A 17,636-nucleotide genomic window follows, 5' to 3' on the forward strand; every position below is an offset into this window, starting at 1 on the left:
ATTCTGTCAGAAAATATCGAAAAAAATTTATTTGTTGTCATCTTTAAGGATACATTAATTCTTAGAGAATTTCCATTTTTTTTTTCATTTTTCAATTTGTCAATTTTTTCTCAAGCAATTTTCAGTCTTAATTTGTAATAGACAAAATGCACTACACTATTTTTGCATTCTCATGGAATTTGCATATAAGCGTGTCTCTTTAATGCTATAGTACCTTAGTGATCAAATTATATCGGTAACGCTCTTGAAATTCGAACATTTCCAGAAATAATGTGCCTCAAACTTTGCTTTATACTCCTTCTTGTACCCGTTGTGGCTCAGAGCGCCGCTGCACTGTCTACGGAGACGAGGAATGCTCTACTTAAGGTGAGCTGCTCTGTTTTAATAAACAAGGGCAGGATTTGAAAATTGTGTGAAGCATAGGAAATTGATCTGATTGGAGCAGTAATTTAAATCCTCGAATCTGGAATGTTGAGGACTACCGTACTTTAGGCTTAGATTGATTGATTTAAATGCTGATTGATCCTGCTTCGTCTATTATATGTATAAATATAAACAGTTACTTAACAACTCCAGTTTGGAAGCAATGTTTCTCTTCCTCAGGGTCTTCGTGGAAAAACGCTGGAAAATCGACAGGCTAGACTGCAACGTCTCTCCGCGTTGTACGCCAACAAAGGAACTACACCTAGACCTCAGAATGCGAGCACAACTGAGGAGGTGGTTGGCTTGGTGTTTTTTTTTTCGATTTTTTAAAAAAATTTCAAGTATTTTAATGATAGATATATGTCATTGAATACTAGATATGTAGTTCTTAAAATGCAATTCAAAGTAGTTTAGGGATTTTCGAATGAAACACTGTTAGAACCGGACAGTGAGCCCGACATAGTAGAACTCAGCGAGAAAAGCGGTGTTGCCGACTTTCTTTTCCAATCAGATATTAACTTATCAGAGTAGGTTCATTTGTTTATTTATTTATTTGTTTGTTGACATATTTATAAGAATTAAAGTGTGTGAAACAGTAATAGCAGTAATCCAGCAATCATAGAATGGTGAGAAGTTAACGGTAAGTGAAAGTGTAGAGCAACAAGTAATACTGTACTGTACATAAGAGTAACGTTACTGAAAATGAAAAAAATAAAACTAAATTTAAAAAAAAACTCTAAAGGATCAATCTACTCCACGATCACGATAATGATCTTTGAATAACTCCGGATTTAAGAAAGTTTTTTTTTTTGTTTGGATTTTGCTTTTTGCATTGAATCGATAATGTTCGGAAATTTTGACCCCATTTTTACAGGGATCAACTGATGGCAATTGAGAGAAGTGTCGGAGTGAATGAAAGCACTCGAATTAAACGTCAAGTGGCCACATATGCTACTCGTTGGCTGGATAATACTGTCTATTACTACTATGATCCTAGTATAGGTATGAAGTCTAGGATGGAAAATGATTTTGAGCATTTTTCCCCCCACAATTACTCGATTACTCGATTCATTTGCTCTGAATTGCAGCTCTAGGGGGGGGGAAAAACGTTTTTGCTGGAAAAAAAAGCTGAGAAAAAGAAAAGAAAAGCTGAAAAAATCTTCTTTTTATAAATATTACACATGATTACAGTTAATTATCCGAGAATTTCAGTTCTACGGAAGAAAACCATCACCAAGATGGCATTGAATTACATTCAAGCTCGGACATGTATTACTTTCATTGAAAGTAAGACCGCTCCGAATCGAATTCGAGTATTCAACGGTGGCGGATGTTATTCGGATGTTGGTATGGGAGGTGGTGTACAAGATCTGTCGTTGGCGGATGGCTGCGATCAGGTAACTCGTCATATCAGTGTTCAGCGCTTCCTGAAAGCAGGGTCCCATCCCATTTTAGTTCCCTGGAGCTTTTTTTTCTGGTCAAAATTCTTGCTTTTCTTCAGAAGATGTTTGGTGGGGAACTATGCGCAAAAACCGAAATTTCTTGCGAAAATCTGTAAAAATCCGTTAAATTTTTGAGAATTGGCGCTAGCCGAGATCCCGATAATTGTTTGCAGATGGGTCTTGTCGCACACGAATTCACACACGCCCTAGGAGTATGGCATATGCAAATGCGAGATGATCGTGATGATTATATTCGAGTTGATTTGACAAATGTACCGGTAAGAATTTTTTTCCGCGTGATTCTTTTTCAGGCAATTATGTGAAGTCTTGAACAGAATCTTAGCTTCAAATCTTGGTCTACTTTGCAGCGCAACTAATCTTTACTCTTGTAATCATTTAAAACTCGAATTGGACAGGTTGAAAAGAAACGAATCGTAATTTGCAATTTTTAAATTTCAAAGTTGCCTATTTTGGACAATTCTGGACGTCCGGCTAATCCCGAGCATCAGACTTCTTGCGGTGCTCGCTTCGCTCACCTTCACTGATCAATAGAAATCAAAAGTAGTGGCATTTTGTTTTGTAAAATTATATTTGTATTTTTCTAATAACGATTTCTTCATCCCTTGCTTAGACATTCAAGGAATGCTGGAAGATTTCTTAGTTTCCTTCTTAAACGCGTCAGTAATACATTTGGAGTGTATTTAAAGTAGATTTTACGCCTAAATTTTTCTTCGATGCTGTCACAATTTGAGAATATTATTCGAAGTATGAGTATTTCTCTTCCTTTTTCTGAACATATAGCACAAAAAGATGAACTAAGTAAATAAATATGAAATGACGTTAACGTCATCATCGTACTGGTAATGATAAGCTTCTAATCAGATGTAAACAGTTGCCTACTATTTAAAGGCAACATACCACGAATCTGAGGTGGTGCGGATTTCAGTTGGAGTATCCGTATACGGGGTCGTAGATTATGGAGACGGGGTAGTTCCGCTCATCTCTCCCTGCATCACTGCAAACAGCCGCTTCCAGAACGCCAGGACGCCATCTATAGCAACGCTCCGCCCCTTGCGCCGCCTCCGCCCTGCGATTCGTCGAAAATCAATTCGGACTGCCCCCATAGGCGGTGAGGGACACCGCGCGTGCAAGGGTGGCGCGTTGCAATAGAAGACATCGTACAAAACAGCATTCAGGGGCCGGCTGTTTGCAGAGATTCAGGGAGAGATGAGCGGAACCACCCGGTCTCCATAATCTACGACTCTGTATACGGACACTCCACCTAAAATCCGTACCACCTCAGATTCGTGGTATGCTTCCTTTAAGCAGCCGTTTGCATGTGTTTTTCCAATTTCTGAAGAGAGGATGTTACTAATCTGATGAGGCAAACGTGGGACTGGGGAACAGAGATGCGGAAGACTACATACAAAGAGGAACACTTGCAGTTATTACGGGTATGAAACGACTCAGAACGTTCCGGTTTGAATTATTGCGCGATAGTACTGCGCTGCGACACACCAATCCGACCCCGATGAACCCATCTCACCCCATTTTATAGCTTTCTGGCGTCGGCGCACCAATCCATCGCCTTGGGACCCGTCTCACTCTTTTCCTGGAATTTCGTGACCGACACACATACACGTAACAGATTGATATGATAGCATGATATATCATGGATAAGTATAACTTGAATTATTTAAAATGATAAAGGATAAAGCGTCTGGCGTTAACCAATCCGCTTGGGACCTGCTCCACCACGTTCGGTTCAATTCAGAATCGTTTGAGGTTTACGAACGTGTATCTGGCCTATACAATAACTTGCGAGGCTAGCCGATGAGTCAAGTCAGTGGTTTTATCCTCCCGGGGAAGTCTGGCACCAATCTATCGACTCCGGAGGGATGAAGGGCATGGTTGGCGCTGGGGGGAATCGAAGCTCCGATAGATAGTGCAGGAAGCGGAACCTCTACCCGACTACGTTACACCCGCCCTACTTGAATTATTACATGAACATATATATCCTGAATATATTCAAACATTCAAAAGCGCTTATGTCCAATTTGCCACATCTTTTACATACAATTAATCGTAGTTTTTTTTTCATTTCTGCGTCATATCCGATCCCAATGAAAGTGAGTTATTTGCTACGTGCCTCTCGCGACTCTGGAAGTATAGTCGATTTTCGGATCGATGTATGAAATGATTAGGGGAGTTATGAAGTGTTCGCTTGATTCTATGAGGGATTTGATTTTAGCGGAAGGGTCTGCGGATCAGGGTACCATAACTCTGATCTTATTTCTATACAAAATCCGTGAACGATATAAATTTCAGGCTAATATGCAAGGAAACTTCTATAAGGTCTCCCCAGGCGACGATATAAACTACAATCCGTACGATTATGGAAGTATCATGCATTATGGGTCAACTACGTGAGTGTCCTTTAAAGGCATCACTCCACGAATCTGAGGTGGTACGGATTTCAGGTGGAGTATTCGTATACGGGATCGTAGATTATGGAGAGGAGGGTGATCCCGTCCATTTCTTCCTAATCGCCGTAAAAAACGGTCCGGAAGACTCGGCGCGTGCACAAGGCTGGCGCTCTCCAATCGAACTTGTTGTAGAAGATAGCGCGCCACCTGAAATCCGTACCACCTCAGATTCGTGGGGTGATGCCTTTAAGTATACAAATAGATCCATGTTTTAGCTCCTTTGTTAGGAAGTGTTTGGGGAGTTTGAGTACAGGTTAAGGTCACGGTATAGAATTCCTACCTTCATTTGGAAAGGTCGGCTAGCATTGATAATCGCTTCAGAGTGGATCTGTTGAAGCTTTTGTTCAATCCAGCAAAAGTTTAGGAAATTTACCATAACATACTTTCAAGGGTTAGCAAATTCACCATGACATAAATACTCTCAAGGACGCATTGTCCTGCCGATCAATCAATAACCTATCAAAGCTTTAACCATTGTAACTGTATAGAGTTCAATAGCTGCGAATCAGAAGCATTCGGATAACTAGTGTTTCTAAAGATTTCATTAGTTCTTTATTATTTTACAATCTCATTCCTATCTTGTAATTTCTATGATATTTCGTTTTTTTTTAAGATTTTGGAACACGATTACGATTTTCCAGATTTACTACCAAAGGAAATTCAATGATTCCAATAGAAGGACGCTATTTACGCACGTTGGGCTCTCGTGTGATCTCATTCTACGACATTAAAACAATTAACGATCACTACAGTTGCATTGGTAAGGTAATTTTTTTGGGTAAGCAGGAGTTTTTTTTTTTACCAACAAGAATGGACGTCATATTTAAAATAGGTACCCCCCTCCCCCTTTTTTTCTGTGGATGACTCTTTCAGATCAATGTACGGTCGCTCCAGCTGCGTGTGCAAATGGTGGTGAACCAAATCCAAGAAATTGTGCCGTATGTAATTGCCCGTATGGATACGGAGGAGTTTTATGTGATCAACGGGTAGAATAAGTTTTCACAGAAAGTTACACAAAGAAGCTTTGGAAAAACTCTGGAAAAGTTTTGAGGAGCTCTGGAAAATGATATAAATAATATTAATAATATAGTAAATGATAAAAAAACAAAAAAATAATAAAATAATAATAATATTAATAATATAATAAATATTTGAGGTGGCTGATACTGTTTTTTTTTGGGAAAAAAAGGCAGTCGAAAAAAGTGAAATTTGACTATAGAAAATTCGCAGATGAAGATAATAGCCTGAATTATTTGAAATATTAGTAAAATTTGAAATAAAAGCGAGCCAGCGTGATTCGTAGAAATTCTCTAAAAAATGAAGTTTTATAATTAATGTTATTCTTTCTAATCTTTTATTTTTTATCTTTTTTCTATTTTTTTAGATCTTTTTTATCTTTATCTTCTTTATATCTTTTTAATAGACCTCCAGCTTATAAGCAGAACTATTTATAGCCCACTGGCTGTGGTGCGACACTTACAGCGACCGCCAAATGGCAGGTGAAGCAATTCACCTTCGGAAATGCCAAAGTGGCTACGAATCGCGACAGGTACATGCTCTGTAATCACTGGATAAAGGTGAGATGTCGCACTTCTAGGATAAACCTCTACGAGTCATAGAACAACACTTTCTAAATATTCCACTAAATTATTTAAAGGCACCCGCCGGGAAACAGATACAAGTTCGTGTCACCTATTTAAAGAACTCAAGATGTCAAACTGGTTGTAGAGCTAATTCTATTGAGCCAAAAATTAAAGCGGATAATTTGAACACAAATGCAAGGTAAGGCTAGAAAATATGCGGCCGTATACAGGCACCGCCACCACCTGTCCATACTCATGCGACCGCGACGCGGCCGCTACGCCTCACAAGTAGGTCATGCTCTGTCCGTCTGACGTCTCGTCGTCGTCTCATCCCGAAGTCACCGCTAAGAACGATGGCATGATTATTTCTATGGAACGGTAACGGTGCCTGTATATTTTTGTAATCGATAACGTATTCCTTTCAGGATATGCTGCGGAGATCTGTTGAATTTTGTTCTTACCAGTGAACTTAATCCGACTCCAATTGTTTCATATAACAGATTTCAAACTTCGACATTCACATTCCATTACAGATACATTTGAGCGTGGAAGCACAAGCGAATCCACGATAATGTTGTTCAATTTCATTTTGCAAATAAAAACTTGGTATCTGTTTTAATATTTGGGAAGGTGTTGGGGGAAAAAAATGCTCTGCGAGGCAACTTTTTTCTGTTTCTGTCGTCTGGCTTGGATCCGTCAATAGACGCGTGCCGGGTCTAGCCGTGGGCATATGGTAGACCCTCGACAGTACAAAAAACCACCTACCCAAAGACTGTGAATAGTGGATGACGGCAGACTTGGATCCAGGGCTTATTCAGGGCAAATAGACTAATTGTCTGCCATCATGAGGATTGAGGAACGAAGAACGATACAACTTATTTTCTGCATCTTATGTCCTGCTGTATCAACATGATCCCGAGACGAATATTTAATTTTTATAGAAAATTCAAAAATTAATTTCTCAAAGATGTAGGTGATGGATTAGAGAACAAGTAGCATTGTTGAACAATGCATGCTAGTATACAAACAACGATACTATTTGAAACGTTTTAGAGTAGCTTTTACAGCTTATACGGTAAACGATTATCTAATCGATAAAAACATGGACTATACTCTCGTTACGCGACCTTCTTGTATGGTAGATAATTTGTGCAGTTCTAAAATATGGAGGGAATATAAATTTAACGGTATAAATACGCAATCGATTTAAATATTTACCTTTTCCCTTCGGGGACCATTTCTCGTCATCTGAACTATTTTTATTTTCCTCCGCAGCCATTTTTGCTATTTCCTGTAATATAAAATAGATATGTTAAGCACTGGGTTCCTTTTTCGTAAATTCGTTACTGCTCGTCGTATTCTCTCAGCGTTCATCCTTTCCATTTGTCGTCGCAGCTCGTATACATCAAGAACTGGTGGTCGCTGTGGTGTCGATACTGGCCTAGCGGGTTCCTTTTTACCAGGAGTACTCGTGTTAGAGCTTTCGGAAGCACGGCGTCGTAAACTTTAATAAAAAAAGAAGTGGGTTTTTCTTTAGAGAAAAATTTTGTATAATTAACAGTTTTCTGATCCTCATTTCCTTGTTGTTAAAGTTAGCACACCAAGAAAGTGACGATGTCCGGATGTGGACAAGAAACGATAGGGTTCGGGGGTAAACTACAACTACGCACGTGATCACGCTCAATTCCTCCTAATCGTCCTAGAAAACCGCGTGGGAGACGCACTCGCTCGTTTTTTCCTACGAGGCACATCAGAACACTACCTTTATATCCGAGTCGATTTCTTGAGCAGCCTATCCACTAGTTTTACTCGAATAGGCTGCCGTGAAGACCCTAATGACTATCGCTTCTCGTCGCTCTTGGATGCGGAGCGTGTGCAAGGGTGGTGCGTTCTAACGTGCCTCGTAGGGAAAAATACTCAGTAATGTCGTTTCACACGCGGCTTTACAGGGTGATTAGAGGGAATTGAGCGTGATGTCGCTTATGCTCATAATCTATAGTCCGAACCCAATCTTTTCCAGGAGAGACACTTACATAGTTAATTTAGTAGTATGTAGGTATATATTTGATCAATCTGTACAAATTCACATGTTCCTCACTGATTTTGTCTTGTTTTCTGAGTCATAAACGCAAAAATGGGACGGATAAATATTGAAAGAATGAAAGTGCTACTTTCCGGAAATATGAGCATTTTATAGCAGTTCAACTGTTTTTTTAGCACTTATAGTAAGGAATATTTGAACTGGAAGTATTTCTTTCTCTTCCCTTACTGCGCGCCTAAATCCATGTCTGTAATCTGTAGATTTCAAGCTGAGGACTAATTTAGCGCAAGAGAAGCCTCCAGTGGTCAATCCACTAATTAAATTCAAGTTTAAATGAAACAAAAATAAAACCAGGATAACGAAAACTAAAAGAAAAACCAACTCCAAACCAAGATTGAATCCAAATTTCGAAGAATTCATCACATTCTGTGTGAATTGTTACAAATTCGTCACAGTAAACTTAAAGGTATCACTCCACGAATCTGGGGTTGTACGGGTTTCAGGCGGGTAATGCCTTCGGGGTCGTAGATTGTGGGGAAGAAGGTGAATCTGTTCATCTCTGCCTGTATCAGTGTAAACGGACGACCCAGAAGTTGTTTCTTACGACGGCTTCTATTGCAGCGCGCCACTCTTACGCCCTACTACGACTGGTCGAAAACTTATTCGGATGAATCGCAGGCGGGGTCGGTGCGCAACGATTGCGCATTGCAGCAGAAGCCGTCGTAAGAAACAGTTCCTGGGTCGTCCGTTTACACTGATACAGGAAGAGATGAACGGAATCAACCTCTCTCTCACAATCTACGACCCCATTTAGGCATTACCCGCCTGAAACCCGCACCACTTCAGATTCGTGCGGTGGTGCTTTTACATTCCGCTTAGCTTACGTCCTGCAGCGGTATCTTTCCGTTTTTATGTGAGAAGTTCTCTTAGAACTGTTTTGGAGTTGGTTTTTAATTTTTCTAGTATCCTGGGATTTTTTTTTGTGGGAGGGGGACGGTTGAAGGGGCAGAATTTGTTTGAGTTCTATAACGATTTACATAACTCAGTTAGTAATATGATGAGCCTTATAGCTCATACTGTACCTTTCAACTGATGCCTTTCTACTTGGCTCCCAAATATTGACTTCAGATGAAACCATCTTAGCAGCTTGTGTTTTTCCAGATGAAGAAATTGTCTGGAGTAATTTTTTTGCGTTCACTTATTACCTTACTCGAGTAAAATTATTCTTTAATCTTTAACTACTTACCGGCTCAACCTTGGAAAATACTCGTCTCCGACCAGTCCAATACGGGAAGAAACCTCTCGTGGATGATGAGGCAGGTGATTCGGGGATTCCACCTTTCGGGGGAACTAAATACCGGTAAGTGAGACCGTATTCCATACGTAAAGTGTTGGATGACTGTAGATGATCTCACATTTTTCCTTCTCTAACGGTTTACACTTCAACGCTTTACGCTTCCTTTTCATCTCAGTTTTTGGTTGTTCTTTGTAAGCGGGTAATGCTGTAGGAAGATGTACATCAACTTCACCAGGTGACCTTAAAATCCTACTATTTTACCGGTATTTTATACCAGTTTTCATATTTTTTTGAAATTTTTCTGATGCCAGGCTTAAGTGGTCCCAAAAACGACAACCTTTTTTCCCCTAAATCTTACGCACCTCCCAGGAGGTTTTTTTTGTATTGGAGCTCGTTTGTTTCTGTTTTTTTTTCTGATTCATTTACAGCTGCACTTTTCCTTCAATATTTCTTGTTATCAATATTTTTTCTTCGTGAAAAATTATTGCATAAAATGATATGAGCCAAAAAAAGTAGAACCTACTTTGGTTTCTTGGAAACCGATTCGAAATCGGTTCTCTTCTTCCCTTCTACACTGGCTTTTTTCTGAAAGTAATTTTTATTTTGAAACCACATCATATTTCTAGATGTAATCAATCCAAAAAATCCAGAATCCATAGCTGCATTTATGTCAAGGAGAAAAGAAGCTTAAATTGAAAAGGTTCGACGTCTTCTAAAAGATAATCTGTCAGAAATAAATACAAATTCAAACATGCTCATTTGGATTATGGCTTATGTTTGCACGGATGACCGCGACGCGTTCGCTTCAACAAATCGCTCACTTTCTCCGCTCATCGTCTTTTCTCTACTCTTTGTCCTGATTCATCTGAACGTGCCAGAGAATAGAGGAAAGATAGTAGGCATGCAAAATAACTATAAACGCGCCTATGTGTCTTGGAAGCCATACAGTACACTAACCGTTGAATCACTTTCTGTCAATTCGTTTATTAGCGAGGCGAGCACATAACCATGAGCAGTAGCATGTTTGGCCATCGATGGACTGTTTTCTTCGTTCGTTGCAGTGCTCGCCGATTTTCCACTTTCAGGTGACGGTTTCATTCCTAATGCTACCATCGAATCGCTTCGAGTCGGTATTAAAAGTATGCGTTCTAAATGTAGGTAATTTTGCTGGTAAAAGTACGCTTATCGTAAAAAGTTCGCCATAAAAATGTTGCGAGTCGGGGTTCTGTCTCGCGTTAAAGGGGCTCTCCGATGGTCAGTGAACCCGCTCCTCCTTTCTGCTACCTAGGCGTTTCCTGACCCTGACCTCAGGTCGCCTGTCTTTCGCTAGGCATCTCCTGCTCCAGTACTGCTACATTGCATGTTTATTAGCTTCTCTATTATGACATACTAAATTATCTTGAAGAAAGATGGGAATTCATGTGGACTCTACTTAGTTGGGGAGAATAACAATGTGGATCATACCACTAGCGCTGGCCGCGAGCCAACAAGGCTTCATGCGACGGCGGGGCTCTCCCTGCTTTGTTGCGATCCACCTTTTCACTTTCTCAAGCAAACACGGTACGCAACAAAGCATCACTACACAAACGCGAGGCGAATACAAAGGAGTGATAACGATAGCGGAATACCAAGCCTACTGAGTTACGAAAACAATTTAAAGAAAAACCGAAACAGACAGAAAGCTGGTGAAACGGCTCCTTTATATAGCCTGGACTCGAGTGGACGGAGCTTCGCGGGAGACGGCAGCCAATGCGTCAGCTCGCTGGTAAGAGCGCGCGCCTTTGGCTACCGAGCGCGGTAAGCAATGCTCCCGGCCAGGCTTTGATCGAGAGGACCGATGCGAGTCGCGACAAAAAATCTGCAACACACTACGAGTGGAGATTAGAAGGCGTTTCTGATTAGGTACGGTAAGCGTTTACGTTTCTAACGATCAATGAAATAGTAACGAAATAATCAATTTTGTTGGCGGACAACATTACTTTTGAGGTGCGGTGATCACTACTTTAAAGGCATCAACCCACGAATCTGAGGTGGTACGGATTTTGGGTGGAGTATTCGTATACGGGACCGTAGATTATGGAGAGGGGGGTGATTTCGTCTATTTCTTCCAAATTGCCGTAAAAACCTTCCCGGAAGATACGGCTTCGAGCATTCCGGCGCGCTACTTTCTACAACGAGTTCGATTGGAGCGCGCCAGCCTTGTGCGCGCCGCATCCTCTGGGCCGTTTTTACGCCAATTAGGAAGAAATGGACGTCCTCTCCATAATCTGTGACTCCGTATAGGAACTCTCCATCTGAAATCCACACCACCCCAGATTCGTGGGGTGATGCCTTTAAGGATCTTTTTATATCGATTTATTTTAACTCTAGTGCCTTCCTGCAGTATTCCCCATAGGCTCTAACGCTGACTATACTATGCATTGTCACAAATTTTTATGTCTTTTTGGTCAACGCGCTGCAGGTTATGATTACGATTACGTGCTGTGCCCTTCGATCAATGAGTGCTAGTGAAAGGAGGGGAATATTGATCGCTAGTTAGGGTGCTTTGGTCAGCAAGTGACGCGAAGTGGAGCAACCTAGCACTTATATTTCTTTAGCTAATGGGGCAGGATTTTCTATTGTTTCTAGAAGATTCTATTGATCATGTATGATTTGTTGAATGTAAATAGGACTTGACACTCACCACTGGGACACTGTCCAAGTGGTCTTTGATCCTTATTGAGAAGTATGACACCAGGAAAAGGTTGGCGAATTTCAATGTCACGATTTGCGCCAACAACTATTGCATGTGCGGTAGCAGCGACGTCAAATGGTTCCACGGGGACGTTTGCCTGGAGAATATTTCTTTAGAAATTAGAACTGACCACTCTTTCACTCCTCCTCTCTCGCTTCTCCCCCTTCCCCTCCCCCCTCCTTCAAAAAAAAGACAGAAAAACGCTTACATCTCCTTCTGACGGAACTGTCGTCGAAAATGAACGTGCAAAAGCACCTGTACTTGTTGGAAACGATGTAGATGTGGATGTGGGTTTTGTTCCAGCGGTAAGATAAGAGGTACCACCCGTTGATGGCATAAGAATATCGCTTTGAGTAGATTGTAATGGGGTTGTTCCAGTAAAAAAGCATGGTGGCATCGGTGGTCCCGATTCACTTTTTAAAGGTGTTGTACCGGTGAATAATAGGTTTTTTTGTGGAGAATCTCTGGAACAAATTGGATGAATGGATGTTAATTCATCAAGAAGATACTCCTATTTTCCTATTCCTGCTACTATTTTACTTTTCCCCAAGCACCAGGGTCATTGCGACACGCCTCCGCTGAATTTTTGCAGCATTAAGCTTCATATCTCACCTATTATACCGATTAAGAGGTTCGAGTCGGTAGAACCGCATTTTATTTTCTTAGAGGACAGAAATCCTGACTTCTCTATGTACTTAGGCTAAGGATCTAGGAATATTTCTAAATCCAACTCACCTCTGGTCAGGTAGATTAAAGTAAGCGGTATTGTGAGTGATATTAGAAAGAAATTTTTGATGTTGAGCAATGTCAACGTCTTTTGCCGTACAAGACTAGAAAATAAATTTTTAATTAATTAATTGATTAACTTATTTATTTATTTATCAATATTGAAATATTTCTTAAATTGCCATTTTATTTATTTAGTTAATTCGACACCGAACCTTTATTTGTTCCGCAGCTATTTGTTTCGGTACCACCTCCGGTTCTTCTACAGGTTCCCGTTGATGATGATGATGTCCATGTACAGCTGAAAATAAACAGTTTAGGTATGCAATCAATTTAATCTCCAGTAATATTTTTTTTTGTCTCACGTCTCATTGCGAGTTCTTTCATTCTAAATTCCTTTTCCCTTCTTGATTGATATTCTTCTTCATATCTTCTTTTCAATGTTTCAGTTTTATTTCTTATTCGACGTTTATACATCTATAGCGAAATATATATGCTTATCTTATGTCAAACATTGTGCGTATTTATGTTTACGCAAAGGACCGCAGTACACATTCGATAAGCTTAGAGTGAACGGCAGAGAGAGAATTAAGTGGAGATGTTTAACGCCCATCCAACTAGGCCCTGTTGAGAGAGTGAACTCCAACGAGGGTCTGTGTCAGGACTGCTAGGATATCTGCATGCACAGTTTGCTGGATTGTATGATTGGATGTGTAGCAGGCAGCGTTTTGCAGCGAATCGTCCTGGATCGACCTGTCAGACATCGTGAAGAATCCACCCGTGATGAACAGACGAGTCTTCGTCCTGGTCGGTTTGCGACTGACCAAGTATTCAAGAGAGTGATCCAAATGTGGCAGCGGTACTCAAAGCCTAGGCAGTTAGAGTATCCGTAGCTTCGACACGTCCTATCAAAGTCGTCTTTCCAAGTCCTCTATTCTAAAAACGATCGATCTCCTAAAGGATAAAGTCTCTTGCACGCCACTCCACTTGGGATGCGCCAACGCATTTCACTGCAATTTGTAACCGTTGAAGTTTTGTAATGTGTGTTGGCCTATACATCGACTTGCGGGGGCCAGCCCGCTGATCAAATCGGTGTTTTTATCCTCCCAGACAAGTCTGGTACCAATTTATCGACTCCGGAGAAATGAAGGGCTTGATTGGCCCTAGGGCGGTTTTGAACGATCGACCGTGCGAGCGATAGGCGATACAGCCTGCCTCTAACCGACCGTGCTATGGCTAATCAGCAACATGAATTGAAGAATGAGGTGATCTGTCGTCCAAACACCGCACGCACTACCCACTTCGCCTTTGAAGTGGAAACTGGGGTAAGAAAAGGAGCTGTGGTGAGACCCGTCTTCTTCAACTTTTTGTCATTGACATCATGGGAGGAAAAGTTCTTCCGCTCTAGTGGGGCTAGAATTCGAGCAGATTGACAATGTGATGTTGTAATATTCGCTTCAAGCGGCGAGAAGTGTCATGTTACCGGCTTTATATTGAAAGCCTACGGACTATGATCCCGCCTTAAAAGCATCACCCCACGAATCTGAGCTGGTACGGGTTTCAGGTGGAGTATTCGTATACGGGATAGCAGATAAAGGAGAGGAGCTGATTCCGTCCATTTCTTCCTAATTGCCGTAAAAAAACGGCCCGGAAGATGCGACTTCGGGCGTTCCGGCGCGCTATTTTCTACAAGAAGTTCGATTGGAGCGCGCCACCCTTGTGCACGCACCGCATCTTCCGGGCCGTTTTTTTTACGGCAATTAGGAAGAAATGAATGGAATTACCCCCTTCTCCATAATCTACTATGCCGTATACGAATACTCCACCTGAAACCCGTACCAGCTCAGATTCGTGGGGTGATGCCTTTAAATAAGGCAAGAGGGAGTGAGTCTCGTTGAAACCCTCAACTCCTCTTACCGGTAGTCTGTCGAAGGTCTCTATTCTGTTATCTGGACTGTGCTGAAAAATGAGGATAGCTATGAGGGAGATATTCAGCAAAGATCTGTTCAGATCTTCAGTGTCTAGTCGATCCTCATCTTCAGAAACGTTAAGCTGCAGGTCTACCTACCCTCGCGTCGACCTATTATGTCGACTGCATGGAAAGAAAGCTCGTGAACTAAATTGGATCTTTGATGATGCGGGTTTTTTAAAACAAATTTCATGTTTTTTTTTCGTGACCTCTTGGACATATCGCAGCGAACACATCAGCAGCCCGAAAACTGGTCCTCAGTCGATGTTCGTGTTGCTGTTAGAGCAAATACGGCTCAATTTTTATCCAGTTCCCTTCCAAAAAAATGCCGTGAAGTACAGGTGAGACCTGATTCAATCGCTCTCATGCATTCCTAATGCGCTAGGAACAATTTTCGCAAGTGTATCCATTTTTCGTTCATGTAATTTCGAACTAAAACATACCCATCTTGTAAATACCATCGACATAAAACAAAATATGAGACCAATTACAGCAAATATAGTGAGAACTATTATTAACCATAGCACTGTATTTGTAGGTACACAGCAACCTGAAGAAAAAACCCTATGCTTACGCTTGTCATCCCTATTGAACCGGTTCTAACCGACAAGTTCTAAAAGCAGCAAAAATTGATTTACCGTATTTAAACAATGACATAGAATTCTTCAAAGGTGAATGTTTAGCTGCAATACATCATATTGTTGCACATGATCCAGGAACGAAGAATAAAATTTGACATTTTTGCCAAAATTTTAGCTGTGGTTTCAATAAATCGGCTATTGATTGCTAAGCAAAATTTTTTGTGATACTATGAGGTGAGAAACCACGATAAAAAAAAACTAAACTAAACCACTAAACCAAAATAAAACAGATACACTCAATAGAATAATTTATCGTCTTCATACGTCCTATGATACGAGAATACTCGAAGCCGAAAGTAAGACCGTTGAAACGGCAGGGGTCTCAGGAAACCTCTGCTAAAATTAAAATTCTTCTCACCGTATCTGTTTTCTCCTTTTGCTGCTGCAGCCATTGTAACACCTGAACGTAAAGACGCTTTTCTACAATCGATTTCGTCAGTAGATCTGTCAGATAGTGATTTTTTTTGATATTTCCTAAACACTGTGCAATCCTAGGGTATTTGGCCCTATCCCAAAGAGATTTAGCACAAATGCGCCTGAACTTCTGATCCTCACGCTCCCGAAGTGGGGATGGCCATTTGCCCTGAGTCCTTTCCCTGCTGTGCCTTGGGTTTTTGCCTCATTCAGTTTCAAATGAGGGAACAAGAATTATGTTAAACACTGACTGTGGTCAACCTACCCTCTTGACGAAAAACTGGAAATGACTGCTACCTACCTACCAGGTCCCGGCTCTGTTTTTACATTAGGTATTGCGATAGCGAAAATATATCGTATCTCCTGAAATACGATTTATCGCACCCGAAGCTATAGCTCAGAGCAGAAGTCTGTGAAAACTTACTGTAGAGCAGCGCAGAAACGAGTAAAGCGGGAGTTTTCTACGGATATCACTTCCAAGATTTCTTGGAACCTCTTGGAAGCTCCGAAGTTTTGTTGCATTCGAGAAAACACCCACACAGTTTCAATTCCACCTTAAGAGGGCGGAATAGGTGATGGTAAGTCAATCAAAGGGGTAGGGGGTTTATGACAGAAAAATAGAGGAGATGGGACACTGTGTCCCAGTCTACTTCTTCGAATATTTGGTGGATCTCTTTAGCTATGTTGGGTGTAGCGTTATCATGGAGAAGAGGCACCGAAACTCGGCAAAAGAGGCGTCTCGGCCGCTTTTCTCAAACAGTTTTCTCGAGTTTCTGGATCTGAGTGGTATAAGTGACGGCGAAGACCGTGTGTCCGTGCGGGAGCAGCTCTTAGTACACCATTCCCCTCGAATCCCAGAAGCAACAAAGGAGAACCTTTTTTTTTTTTTTTTTTTTGGGGGGGGGGGCGAGGGTCTTCTCCTCAAGGGAGCTTCACTGCACAATCTGAGTTGGAATCGTAGTGTACCCAACCTTCATCTCCAGTAACTACCTATTCCAGAAACTCCTTTCGATGCGTGCGGAGAGAGAGAGTGTGACAGATGGACACCCGGGTGTACCGCCTGGCATAGGTCAAGATATGAGGGATCCATCGGGTCAGCAGTTTTCTGTAGATGAGGGAATGGACGAGGCTGAGGACTGCTGGCAGATGCATCCGAGTTTCACAGAAGACTGTGGGTGCTAACATTGGATGCTCCATGACAGCGTCAGGAATGACGAAACCTGCCATAAAGTGGAGCATCCGGACCGGGAAATGTCTTCGGAGATCGCGTTTCCTCTTGCGAAGCGAAAGGAACCAGCGGTAAACCTGGTCCTGGTGGTCGTGGTGCCCTTCTCCAATGCGCTGTTGATCTTGTAGACCGCTGTCGTGGCTGCACTGCCGCGGCGAGATTCATGGAATGAGTCGAAGCTGTTCTTGTGAAATTGACATCGTGCTTGTAGTTAGGAAATAGTACCCGGCTACATATACTTATTGCGGAAATGCGTTGAGAATGTTCTACAACTAGCATATGATACATCATCGGTATCAATCGAGAATAGAATGTTCTTACGTATAAAAATAAATCAGAGCCCCTAAAATCCCGCCAGAGCCCCCAGCTCTATCGCACTGCTGTCACCGTAGCCAACGTTCTCAGAATTCAAAGGCATCATCCCACGAATGTGAGATGGTATGGATTTCAGGTGGAGTATTCGTATACGGCATAGTAGATTATGGACAGGGGGATGATTCTGTCTATTTCTTCCTAATTGCCGCAAAAAACGGCCCGGAAGATGCGGCGTGTGCACAAGGCTGGCGCGCTCCAGTCGAACTCGTTGTTGGAAATAACGCGCCGAAACGCTCGAAGCCGTATCTTCCGGGCCGTTTTTTACGGCAATTGGGAA

General features: G+C 41.6%; 2 protein-coding genes across 3 annotated transcripts; one reads left to right on the plus strand and one right to left on the minus strand.

The window, feature by feature from the left end:
• Nucleotides 1–270: 270 nt before the first annotated feature.
• Nucleotides 271–6,477, plus strand: RB195_008600 (uncharacterized protein; the record flags this gene model as incomplete). Its single annotated transcript, XM_064195174.1, has 12 exons — nt 271–366; nt 604–717; nt 838–950; nt 1,298–1,425; nt 1,636–1,820; nt 2,039–2,143; nt 4,194–4,291; nt 4,993–5,111; nt 5,225–5,337; nt 5,806–5,928; nt 6,009–6,133; nt 6,360–6,477. The coding sequence occupies 12 exons, from the start codon at nt 271–273 to the stop codon at nt 6,475–6,477; spliced, it is 1,437 nt and encodes a 478-aa protein (XP_064046319.1).
• Nucleotides 6,478–7,041: 564 nt separating this feature from the next.
• Nucleotides 7,042–17,149, minus strand: RB195_008601 (uncharacterized protein; the record flags this gene model as incomplete). Of its 2 annotated transcripts, XM_064195176.1 has the most annotated exons (18): nt 7,042–7,091; nt 7,153–7,225; nt 7,282–7,438; nt 9,058–9,149; nt 9,222–9,325; nt 9,391–9,512; nt 9,796–9,857; nt 10,230–10,420; nt 11,956–12,103; nt 12,215–12,470; nt 12,742–12,836; nt 12,948–13,033; nt 13,098–13,209; nt 15,145–15,251; nt 15,340–15,384; nt 15,701–15,742; nt 16,022–16,036; nt 17,002–17,149. In XM_064195176.1, the coding sequence occupies 18 exons, from the start codon at nt 17,147–17,149 to the stop codon at nt 7,042–7,044; spliced, it is 1,905 nt and encodes a 634-aa protein (XP_064046320.1). The 2 variants fall into 2 exon arrangements, with proteins under 2 accessions (XP_064046320.1, XP_064046321.1); XM_064195175.1 differs by lacking the exon at nt 16,022–16,036 and having other exon boundaries at nt 15,701–15,786; nt 16,977–17,149.
• Between the last annotated feature and the right edge of the window lie 487 nt (nt 17,150–17,636).

This window comes from Necator americanus, chromosome III (assembly GCF_031761385.1).
Source record: "Necator americanus strain Aroian chromosome III, whole genome shotgun sequence".
NCBI classification, from domain to species: Eukaryota; Metazoa; Nematoda; class Chromadorea; order Rhabditida; family Ancylostomatidae; genus Necator; species Necator americanus.